General features: G+C 54.0%; 1 protein-coding gene across 10 annotated transcripts; it reads right to left on the minus strand.

The window, feature by feature from the left end:
- Nucleotides 1–2,616: 2,616 nt before the first annotated feature.
- On the minus strand, nucleotides 2,617–10,812 carry GPR61 (G protein-coupled receptor 61). 10 transcript variants are annotated; one of them, XM_039533688.1, is made up of 4 exons: nucleotides 10,278–10,812; nucleotides 9,858–10,199; nucleotides 7,420–7,595; nucleotides 2,617–4,490 (listed from the first exon to the last, which is right to left on the minus strand). In XM_039533688.1, exon 4 carries the CDS (start codon nucleotides 4,065–4,067, stop codon nucleotides 2,718–2,720), a length of 1,350 nt encoding a protein of 449 aa, XP_039389622.1. In that variant the 5' UTR covers nucleotides 4,068–4,490; nucleotides 7,420–7,595; nucleotides 9,858–10,199; nucleotides 10,278–10,812; the 3' UTR covers nucleotides 2,617–2,717. The 10 variants fall into 10 exon arrangements, with proteins under 10 accessions (XP_039389622.1, XP_039389623.1, XP_039389626.1 ...); XM_039533689.1 differs by lacking the exon at nucleotides 7,420–7,595 and having other exon boundaries at nucleotides 10,278–10,469; XM_039533692.1 differs by lacking the exons at nucleotides 7,420–7,595; nucleotides 9,858–10,199 and having other exon boundaries at nucleotides 10,278–10,469.
- Nucleotides 10,813–11,471: the final 659 nt, after the last annotated feature.

Consider the following 11,471-nt stretch of genomic DNA (forward strand, 5'->3'; position numbering starts at 1 on the left):
CAGGCTCTGAGATCAGGATACCCTGCAGCGGAGGTTAGTGCATAATCCCATGGCAAAGGTGGCTGGGCCTCTTCTCCTGGCTATTTCCCATTCTCCAGCCCAGGTGGGAAAGGCTACTGATTACATGGGGCCCTGTCCCCGTTCTGTCCATGCCCCGGGGCAGTTTTGCCAGAGATCCCAGCAGGCTGAGGTTGGTTGGCTGAGCAGATCTTTGTTCACGGACTGAGATGTGAATGCCATTCTCCTCTCCTGCTCGCGAGAGAACCAGAACCCCTCTCCCCCTCCCCCCGCCCCATTGCCCTGCACTGAACTGCCTGGGGGTGGGGGAGGGTCAAATAAATAGGACCTGGATTGGAACCACTCCCTTGTTCGGCAAGCCCAAAGCTTGACCACTGAGGTCTTGCCAGACCCCAACTCTTCCCCCACAGTTTTGTTTGACAGAGAAGGGCAGGGTCAGATCCAAGCAGAAAAGGTGTTTGGATAAATGCAGCTTGGATCCCACTCGCCCCTAGCTTGGGCCGTGTGACGGGCGAAGGCTCAGGTTCAGCCTGGCTCTGATCACGGTTCCTAAGTCTCTGTCAGTGATCAAAGATCCCATGAGGGGGCCAACCAGCAGGGATGACTTAGCCCTGCGGCTGCCCCACTCGCGTCACATGGGCTCCTTGCGTTAGAGTCCCTTCTGCCAGGGGCAGACAGACCAGAGGGGGCGGTTCTGGAAGGGAAAAGATGATTAATGTCAATACAAACAAATCATTATCGCTGTTCCCTTCCCCCTACGCAGCGCTCAGGACAGCCTGCCCTGGGGCACTGCTTCCCATGTAGCAGAGGCTCTGTTCTCTGGGGCGAAGGCTGTATCTAGTGTCTGAGCTGGGCCATGCATGGGCGGGGGCTCCCCTGGGGTTCCAGGACAGGGGATCCAATCCCAGGCCATGGAGCAGCACTGGGGGACAGGGTGGGAGAAGAGTGCGGGTTGGGGGGAGCGTAGGGCCCAGCACTTGAGGTGCTGGGGAGGGGGGAAGAGACCCACAGCCCACCTCCTGCTGGGCAGGTGTCATCAGTCATCACCTTTGGAGGAGCTTGAGACAGAGCAAGGGGCCTGGGCCAAGCTGGGGACGGGTTGCTGGAAGACCACAGGGTAGGGAGGGAGATTGTGCTGGAGCCTGTGCTTGGGGGGAGGCTGTGTTGGAGTCTGGGGGCTGGGTGGGAGGAGATGGGTCTGGCTCCTAGGAAACCCCGTCTCACGGCCTGATCAAAGGTCACTAGTTCAGCTTCATTTCCTTGAACAGGATCGCCTGAGTCTCCACCTGCTCCTTCCACAGACACGTGGCTCTGCCGTGCCTTGTCCAAGGCCCAGCCAGGAGCGTCCTAGCCCAAGCTTGTGCTCTCCCTCCTCCTCAAAGGGATCTCAGGGGGGCAAATCAGGGAAGTGGCATGGTGGTGATGGTGGTGGGGATCCCAACTGTCCCCCTTCTCCTACTGGGATTAGGGTGGCGAGGTGCTGTTTTCGACCAGAAAGTCTAGTAAAAAAGGGGACCTGACGGTGTCCAGTCAGATCTACTGACTGGACACCCAAAGTCTGGTTACTGTGAGTGGGGGAGGCGCTGGGTCATCACCTGCACCAACCCCTACTCAGCCGGGGCCGCCTCCTACCTGTGTCAGATGGCTGAAGCTCCCATTATGAAGCTTAAGGTCAGGCTTGACAAAGCCCAGGCTGGGATGATTTAGTTGGTGTTGGTCCTGCTTTGAGCAGGGGGTTCGACTAGATGACCTCCTGAGTTCCCTTCCAACTCTGATCTTGTATTCTATTCCAGACTCTGCAGGCAAGTCCCTCCTGACCCTTGGGGAGGTGGAGGGAAGGTGGGAGGGGAAAAGCAGCGAGCGATGGGAGGGAGGGAGAAAGAGGAGTGAATGAGGGCAGAGGAGGGCAGGGGCAGGGTTTGGGGGGAATAGGCAGAGCAGGGGTGGGGCCTTGGGGGTAAGAGGCAGGGCAGGGGAGGTTCCAGCATTCCTGCTGGAGTGTCTATTTTTTAAATATTACCAAGGTGGTAACCCTAACTGGGACGGAGGTAGGTTCACACAGTTAAGAACATAACATAAGAACATAAGAATGGACACACTGGGTCAGACCAAAGGTCCATCCAGCCCAGTATCCTGTCTGCTGACAGTGGCCAATGCCAGAGGGAGTGAACCTAACAGGTAATGATCAAGTGATCTCTCTCCTGCCATCCATCTCCACCCTCTGACAAACAGAGGCTACGGACACCACACAGTTGAGGGGTAGGAATCAGATCAGAATGGGTTAAGAGGATATTGAATTAGAGACAAAAAAAAAATCAATGCTCTTTTCATAGACTCATAGAAACATAGAGCTGAAGGGACCTCAAGAGATCAGCGAGCCCAGCCCCCCGCACTGAGCCAGGGCATTTTGGAAACTTACAAGGGACAAATTGGAAATTCCAGGGAATTTTTAACCCAAGGAGGCTGTTTCTGCACTTAGTGGAAAAAGGACAAATCATAGAAATGCTACGATATTGATCTTAGCCAGCCAAAATGACTCAGCCACCAGAACCAGCTGCTTGTCAGCGTGGGCGCTCAGGTGGAGGGAGGACACGTCAGTTGCCACGGTTGTGTTTATTAGGAAATCATGCCCTGTCAACAGCTGGGTTCCACATTATTCCACACATCAGAAAGACTAGGTTGTCAAGTGCAAAGGTCTGCTACGGCTCGGGCTTGGGCACGGCCCGGATGTAGCTGTCGGAGACTGTGATGTGCTGGTCAAGGAACTCCGAGGTCTCCTCCGCAATCTGCCCGGGGATTCGGAAATCGATGCTGGGCGGCTCCCTTTTGGGAGAGGGGTGGGCAAGAACATTCCTGCTCTCTGTGTTGCAGCCAGTCCCCTGCAGGAACTGCAAGAAGTTCTCCTCGATGGATCCTTCGCGGCTGGGCAGCCGGAGGTCCTCTTCTGGCGGCTGCTTGAAGAAGCAGGTGAGGTGCCTGCTGAGCTCCCCACGGATCTGCCGGTTGAGGCACCCGTAGAAGAAAGGGTTGGAAGTGAAGCAAAAGTAGCCAATCCAGGTGACTACACTCTCCACCTGCCGGCCAGGGAAGGACTGAGAGCTCAGCGCCGAATAGAGATGGAAGGAGAAATAGGGCATCCAGCAGAAGAGGAACTGCCCTCCAACTGCTAGGAGAATGATAGCAGCCTTCCCACCCCCAAACGTCCTCTGAGGGGTAGTCCGAGGGGCACCCGAGTTGGTCACCATGGTGGACCTGCTACTGAGGGATTCTGATCGCTGCCGTGGCGTATCCATCCAGGTGGGGAGTGGGCCATGGTGCAGGGCAGCCACCCTGGCCACCTTGAACATGCTACAGTAGACCACTAGGATGATCAGGACGGGCAGGAGGAAGTAGAAGATGGCAAAGAAAACCACGAAGAACTTGCAGTAGGAGCTCTGGCTCCACTGCAGTGAGCAGCTCCGGCCGCTGTAGGCTGGGGAGGCACTGAAACGATCCAGGGAGAGCCAGCCCAGGACAGGGATGACGGACATGACCACCGCCTTGATCCACACCCCCACCAGGACACAGACCACCAGGCCAACGGTCATCTTGACCTCATAGCGCATGGGGTGCACCACATAGTAGTAGCGCTCCACGTTAATGGCCGAGATGGAGAGGATGCACATGCTGATGAAGCAGACGCTCAGGAAGAGGTAGACACGGCACATGGCCTCGCCGAAGATGGTGCTGTTGAAGAAGGCGGAGCTTGACAGTATGGCCAAAGGCATGAGGGTCAGGGCTGCCAAGAGGTCCACCAGACAGAGGTGGAAAACAAAGACAAACTTCCTCAGTGCTGGTGTCTTGATGATGACGGTCATCACAGCCACATTGCCCACGATGGCCGTCAGGTCAATCAAGAGCATGAAGAAGAGCCCAATGGATTCTGAGGCCACGTCCCTGGTCTTGGTGTCCAGGGTGGAATTGGGATGCATGGTGCTCTGGGACGTATGGAGCAGTCTTCCCGGCCTGGAGGAATTCCACACCCACTGTGTAGGGAGTGAAGGCTCCATGGAGACTGGTGTCGACGCCCACGGCACCTCCCCTCACAGGTCCATCATCCATCCTATTCTGGGTCCCCTAGAGTAATCAGAGAGAATTAGCCAGCGGAGAGGGAGCAATCCCAGTCCACAGACTCACATTCTGGCTGTCTCCTTCACCAGCTGCCAAGTCCCAGAGGACATGTCCATGCTCCAAGGGCATTTACACTTCCCGATGCCGCTGGGTTACACTGGCCATCCTGCTGCTCAGCTGCACTGAATTTCGCACCCTTGTCTCTGTCCTGCTGGATTGTGCTTGGGTCAGTGATGCCCGCTGGTCCAGAAAGGCCATGGGATTGCAGGTGAGGCTGTGCGCTGGCTAAGGGTCTCCCACCTGTTTTCAGCCCTCTTGGGATCTCATCTTGCTGCTCGCTTTTCCCCAGCAAAGCTTAGCACCTACAAAGAAATGTAATTCCACGTTAATCACTGCATCAGCTAAGCCGAGAGCCAGGGCCAAACCCTGGGCTTGTGCTGACAATGGAAATTTTGCTGAAAGGACAGATACACTGGAGCACGTGCGTACACTCAAGCATGTTCGTAAGTGCTTTGCTGAATCAGGGGCGCAGATCTGAGTAGACACCGAGGATGGTGCTCAGGTTCTGCCCCCCAGGGTCCTATCTGATGCTGCTAATCCATGAAACCACTTTGATTTTGGGAGGATTCCAGCCCCTCTGCTGCTCCAAGGGCTCCTCCCAGCTTTGGACCTTGGTTTCCAACTCCAGAGGCATCTCCTAAGCTCCCAAAATGGACAGGGTAAACCCTCTATCATTATTAGGGATTGAGTGAGATCTTCCCGGAGGGGGCGGAGGGGGGACAGATTGCCCCATGTCTGCCTATTACTGTGGGTTTCCTGCACCCAGGGCTGGCTCCAGGTTTTTTGCCGTCTCAAGCAAATAAAGAAAGAAAGAAAGAAGCCGGAGTGCTGCCGCTGAAGCAAAGGTGCTGCCCCAAAGGGCCGTAATGCTGCCCCTTGAAAAGTGCCGCCTCGAGCACATGCTTGGAATGCTGGTGCCTAGAGCTGGCCCTGCCTGCACCTTCCTCTGAAACAGCTGGCACTGGTCACTGTCCCAGACAGGATCCTGGACTAGATTGGCCCTCGGTCTGATCCAGTCTGGTGATCCCCAGGTCCCTACATTCCCTTTCACCTCACCAGCGGGGCCTGCTGACTCTGCAACAATGTCATGGGAGTTTCGGGTTCTCTCGGGATTCTCCACCGACCCGTCGCACTGGGAGCCCCAGGGCTGCCTCGGAATAGTGCGTGGTTGCTCCATACCCCAGATCCCAGGAAAGGCAGAGGAAGGATGAGCTATGCTCACCCAGAGAAAGAAACCATCCACAGAGGGCCAGTGGCATATCCGGCTCATGGTGGCTGATGCCCCATCAACCTCCTCCAGCCATCCCCACCTCACTGCTCTCAACTAGCCCAGAAACTGGCCAAGATCCTTGGCTGGTGTAATCAGCACCGCTCCACTGAAGGGCCATAGCTCTATATTGATCACTGGAGCAAAGTCGATTTATACCAGGTCCTAGCCCTGTGGCTCCAGCTCTCACTGGCCACTGTGCCAGCTGGGTCTGCGCCTGAGCTCGCCAGATCTCGTCCAAGGGGTCTGTATGTTTCAGAGTGCTCAGGATTCCCTGGTGTATGAGCCTCCGGTGTATTGCCGGGGGTCTGTGATGTTGGGGATGTTCGGCGTATTCTAGGGGATCTCCTGTTTCTCGGGCATCTATTATATTTGAGAGGTAGCCTCATTATTGGGGGTCTGGGGTGTTCCATACCCCCTGCCTACCATCCTCAGGGAAGCAGGAATCTTGGGAGTCCCCCATTATCTAGCATATTTCATGGGCTTGTGTATGTCACCAGGTTCCCATTCCTGGCCATCCCAGCGTTCGGGAGTTTCCTGTCACTCAGAAACTGGCTGGTGTTGTCCTCACACAGGGAGTGGAAGTGTCCTCTGTGGAGCCTCCGCCCAGTTTACAAAGTATACCAGAAAAATAACCTCCCTGAAAGGACAGGAGTTGGGATTGTTCCCCTGTCAGATGGGGAACTAGTAACTTACAATCACACAGCACCTTCCATCCCAAGGGAAATGCCAAAGCACTTCACAGGCTTTAGCTAGGTAGGAGTGACTTTGCTCACAGCTGAAATGCAAACACTTCTGGAGTGGAGCACAGCAGCTGTTTAACAGCACACCACAACACTGCCCAGTTGCTGAGGACAGAGAGTGAAGAAGACCAGGTCCACTTGAAACTACAAGGGGAATTTAGGCCATCCGAATGTAATTACCTAACCTGGAATTTGGCCAGGACATCAGGTTCACATCCTTACTTTTGGGAGAAAGCACGCTAAGATCTTTCATGCTCACAACAGAGATCAGAGCCCCACTTTCCGAGAGGTATAAAACCCCACAGGACTCAGGGGATCTGATTCTTCAGTGCCCCATACTTGATACAGTTATTTCTACCAGTGCATCTTGCTGCTAGAGCTTCATAAATGGGCCTCAGTATCACTGAGAATCACAGTGCCGGGCACCTTACACGTCTCTGTAATAAGAATGGCTCACTGGCATGCTACCCCTCTGAATATAACAGCAATTCCTATCAATGGGTCATATGGGATAATCCATGTAGCTACCGCCACTTGGAAAGGTCAATTCTCTACAGTGATGGGAAAACCCCTTCCATTGCCGTAGGAACCATCTACATCACAGTGCTACAGCGTCATAGCTACATCACTACAGCACCAGTAGTGTAGACATGGCCTAAGCCTCAAGCTTAGGAGGGAACTTACTGCCACCAGCTGTGGAAACGCATGTGACTCCAAAGGGTCTGGGGAGAGCCAGTCGAAGGAACTTTGATGGAATCATATTCCCTGGAAAAATGCAGTTCCATTGAAATTGAAACACTCTGTGAAATCTGGTCAATTTTGCTGCAATTTTATTGGGGGGTGGGGAGTTGCAGCAATGTTGCAATGTTCCATTTTGACATTTTCAGAACAAAACATTTCAATATTTTGTTTTTAAAGAACTTTTCATTTTTGCTGGCTTTGGTTGGTACGATATTCTAACATCACACAAAGTTTAAAAAAATAAAAAATCAAAGCACAAGGGACTGGAAATGAATTTCTTTTCAGAATTTTCCTGAGTGGAGAATTTCAAAGTGTTCAGTTTTCACTCTGATTCGGAATGAAGCCAGATTTTGAAATCTCAAAATCCTTTGCAGCACAGAACTCCCATTCTCCACACAGATCTAGTTCTGGGTGCTCAGATGCCAGCTTCAGCAGAGCTATGTATCCTGAATCTAATGGTGTGGGAGAGCTCAGACATACCAGATCCTCAGCTGGTGATCATTGGCTTTGCTCCATAGACTCCAGTGGAACTAAGGCTGAAGATCTCGCCCTAAATTTTGATTCCTAAACACGGAATTGATCGGATGGAAAACTCCCCCACAGGTGAAGTAGTGGTTAATGGATCTGCTGAAAGCAGCACCTGGGGAGGAGGGCACCTACAGGGAAAGAACAGACAGGGCAACATTTCAACAAACAGCAACAACATTTGCAGCTGTCTGAATAGTTAGATATTGATCACTGATGGAATTCAGTAGAGTAACTCCTCGCTTAACGCTGTAGTTATGTTCCTAAAAAATGCTACTTTAAGTGAAACAATGTTAAGCGAATCCAATTTCCCTATAAGAATTAATGTAAATGGGCAGGGCGGGGTTAGGTTCCAGGGAATTTTTTTTCACCAGACAAAAGACATTATATACGTATCCTGTATAAGTTTTAAATAATTTTAAACAAACAATTTAATACTGTGTCACCAATGATGATTGTGAAGCTTGGTTGAGGCAGAGGCAGGGGCAGGGGCAGGGCGCTCACCCAGTGCTCTTGCCGGGGAGTGGGGTTGGGGCACCGGGGTTTGTCCCACTCTGCCCACCCGGCATTCCAGCCAGGGAGTGGGGTTGGGGCATGGGGGCTTGCCCTGTTCCGCCCGCCTGGCACTCCTGCCGGGGAGTGGGGTCAGGGGTTTGCCCTTCCCAGGATGGAATACCAGGCGAGTGGAATGGGGCAAGCCCCTGCACCCTAACACCGCTCCCCAGCAGGAGCGCTCAGCAGGCGTTATAAGCCAAACTACCTTATAACGGAACATTGCGCGACTTTAAATGAGTATGTTCTGTAATAGATCAGCAACCTAATAATGAAACAGTGTTAACTGAGACGACTTGAAGTGAGGAGTTACTGTACTACAGCTGTTACCAGCTCAGGAATCTGCTGATCAGTCAAGCATCCCTAAATGGGGAAACAGCAACGCACTGCCTGGCTTGCACCATAGGATTGACCTGGAAAAAAGGATGGTTGGATACTGTACAATTAATGTTATTGCCGATTAAAAATGTCAGGCCTAACTCTCAGCAACATAGCTCTTCTCTGTACTACTCTGGCAGTGGGAAGGGATCTGAAATTGGGAGTAATTTACTCTAACTGCAAGGTAAAGGGGCTAGAGCATAGACGAGAAGTGGGCACAGCACCCGCTAACAGTAGGCTGGAGAATTGGGGTCAGCCCTGACTCAGAAGGAAAACCGCCCCCTATTGATTCACCTACAGTACTACTAGCAGCAACACAACACCTAGCACCATACTGTGGCATTGGGGTCAACACTGACTCCACCCATAATGCTCCTTACCGCCAATTGCCCTCAAGGGCTGTGCTGGAGCAGTGGAGTTAGCCCCCTACTGAATGACTCACCTAGCCCAGCTGTGTTTAGTTCACAACAGGAAATGGGATCTCAGCACAAATGGGCCATTGCAGTTTCCTACTGGGGCTGCGGCGGGCACCCAGTGCTGGCGTTTGCAGGTTGTAGCTGGCACGAAGCGGAGTAAGGGGAAGTGCATGCAATCCAGATCACAAAGACTGCGAGGCAGCGCTACCTTTGTGTGATCCACGCTGGGAGCTTCTCCCCCAGTCCATGTAGCCACCCACGACAATGGAGGACGTCCACCAGCCCTCAGGAGCCCGTTCCCCCCCCCCCCAGAGGAGCAGCATGGTAGTAAATGGGCGACTCTGTCACCAAGCACCTTTCCTAGCAGATGAAATCTGTTCAAATTCAGCAAATCTCTCCCCCACCCGACACTGTGGATGTTCCTGAGGCATAGTGCTGTGGGACAGGCAAGGCAAAGGCACTGGGATAGTAACACTGGGGAATGCTCAGATCCTAGCCAGAGCAGGTGCAACTACAGCGAACTCACTGGAGTCACACCCACTGGCACCGTGGCTGCAGTGGTACTGATTGGGATCAGAGGTCTATCAGTTCTTGTGCTTCAGGGTGCCAGCAGAGGGTCAGGAATAACCCTCTTCTGGGGGAACGGTATTACACGGTTAGGTGAACTACATGGGGTGCACTATCCTTCATCTGCAGCATCTGGTGTTGGGCAAGATGAGATGCAGGGTACAGGGTGAGATGGCTGGCTGGTGTGTTCTGTGTTCTCTTTCCCCTGCCCACCCCCAGCTCCCTCTGCTCTCATTGCTGCGATCTTGGTCCCGATCAGCCCCTGAACACAGGATGCTTTACTCGCCCAGGCCCCTTGGCAGGCTGCCCTCTACCCAGCGGATGCCCACCGTGATGCTGTGCCCAGCTCGCATGAGCCAACCTGATCAATCCAAGGGTGACCCTCCTCCCCTATTCCTGCCCAGGCTGCCCCCACAGCCTCCCATTGGACCCTTCACTTCTATCCACGTGCCCTTCCCCTTGCAGGGGCAGGATTCTTACCCTGTGCTTTCCACCTGCGCAGCGAGCCCCAGCATCCTGCCAGTAGGCCCTGGCCAGGGGCAGAAGGGAAGAGAGCCAGGCTAGGTGAGCAGAGAGGAATCCAGCCTGGCCCTGCTCATTCCTTCGCCCTGGTGCTGCTGAACTGGCTTCCAGCATGACCCTCTGAAGGGCTGCCTCCGCCCAGCTCAGGTCCTCGCCCCTCCATTAAAATGGATCCTGGAGTCCCTGGTGGCCAGAGCTCAGGTGCCCAGCTCCGGTTCCGCCCCAGCTCCTTGAGGTTTCAGTCAGGAGACTGGACTTGGCTCTGTGCGTTTCTCCCATCGACCGAGACACTCCAGATACCTGGGGATGCAGAGAGAAATGCTGCAGCCAAGCCGGACCCAGCCCTCTCCTGTCCCCAATCCAGGCATCAGCTCCTACCTTTCCCTGTGCAGCTTGCCAGAGTACTGGGGACCTCTCAGCTGATGCTCCTCCACTGGAGATGATGCACAGAGCCACTGCAGTGAAGGGTGAGAGGCAGCCGGCAGCTTGGAGATCATCAAGGTTTCTGGGTCCTAAAGGCCTCCTTATTTTCAATTTGATATACCTGGTCCTGCCCCTGTCCACGGCTCACACTGGGGATAAGAAGTGCAGGTCAAGGCCTTGCCTGCAAAGCATCCAGCCTCCTTCTAATGCCAGGCCAGCCCCACAGCATTTCCAAGAGAGTCAGAACCATTGCCTTTAACAGCTTCCTCCAGGCTGCGTCCGGCTTCTGCCAGCAGCGCCTGCACCAGGACCAGCATGTCCTAGCACTGGGCTGGGGGCAGAGCATGAAACACACCCACACTGATGGCCCAGTGTGCCCAGTGCTTTCTAATGCCATTGCAGAGGTGGGGCGTGCCCAGGTGACAGAGGACAGCACTTCCAGGAGCAGATACCCCTACTACCACGTTGGGCAATGGAACATGCCCAGACCATGAAGGTCAGAAACTCCAGCAGCACAGCTGACTCCTCTGATCCCAAACCACACACGAGCGATTTAAAAATGGCAATAGCATGATCCAATGGGTAGGACACAGGCCTGGGAGTCAGGACTCCTGGGTTCTAGTCCTGGCTGGGCCACATATACCCTGCAAGTTGCATTCGCCACTCACTCTCTCTCTGTGCCTCAGTTTCCCCCTGTGTGACAAAGGAGCAATGATACTTGCCCTCCTTCATAAAGCTGATTGCTAGAGAAGACAGGTGTATTGTTACCTCTCCTGTGTAAGGGACGGGACCACAGGTGAGGTGCCATGGGGATTACACAGCCCTGGTGGCCCAGCCCAGGGACAGACACAGTGTAGCTGGGGTAGGTGAAGCTTTAGTGGGTGAGAGAGGCACTTCCATCGGGAATCTGTATGTCGTGTAGGGCCAGCCTGGAAGAAGGCTCAAAGCCCAGGGGGTGAAGGACACAAGGGAATCAGAAGAGAAGGGTTGGGGCTGAAATGATGAGCAGTGTCAGGGTCAGGAGCAACCTCCAGGAGAGGGGGAAGATGGGCCGTGACCCCTCAAGGAGCGGGAGCTGGGGACAGCAGAAAGGGCCCTGTCTGGAATGGAGTGGAGGAGGCAGAGAGGGGAGTGGGGAAGGCCAGTGAG

The sequence above is a fragment of the Mauremys reevesii genome, linkage group 4 (assembly GCF_016161935.1).
Source record: "Mauremys reevesii isolate NIE-2019 linkage group 4, ASM1616193v1, whole genome shotgun sequence".
In the NCBI taxonomy this organism is placed as follows: Eukaryota; Metazoa; Chordata; order Testudines; family Geoemydidae; genus Mauremys; species Mauremys reevesii.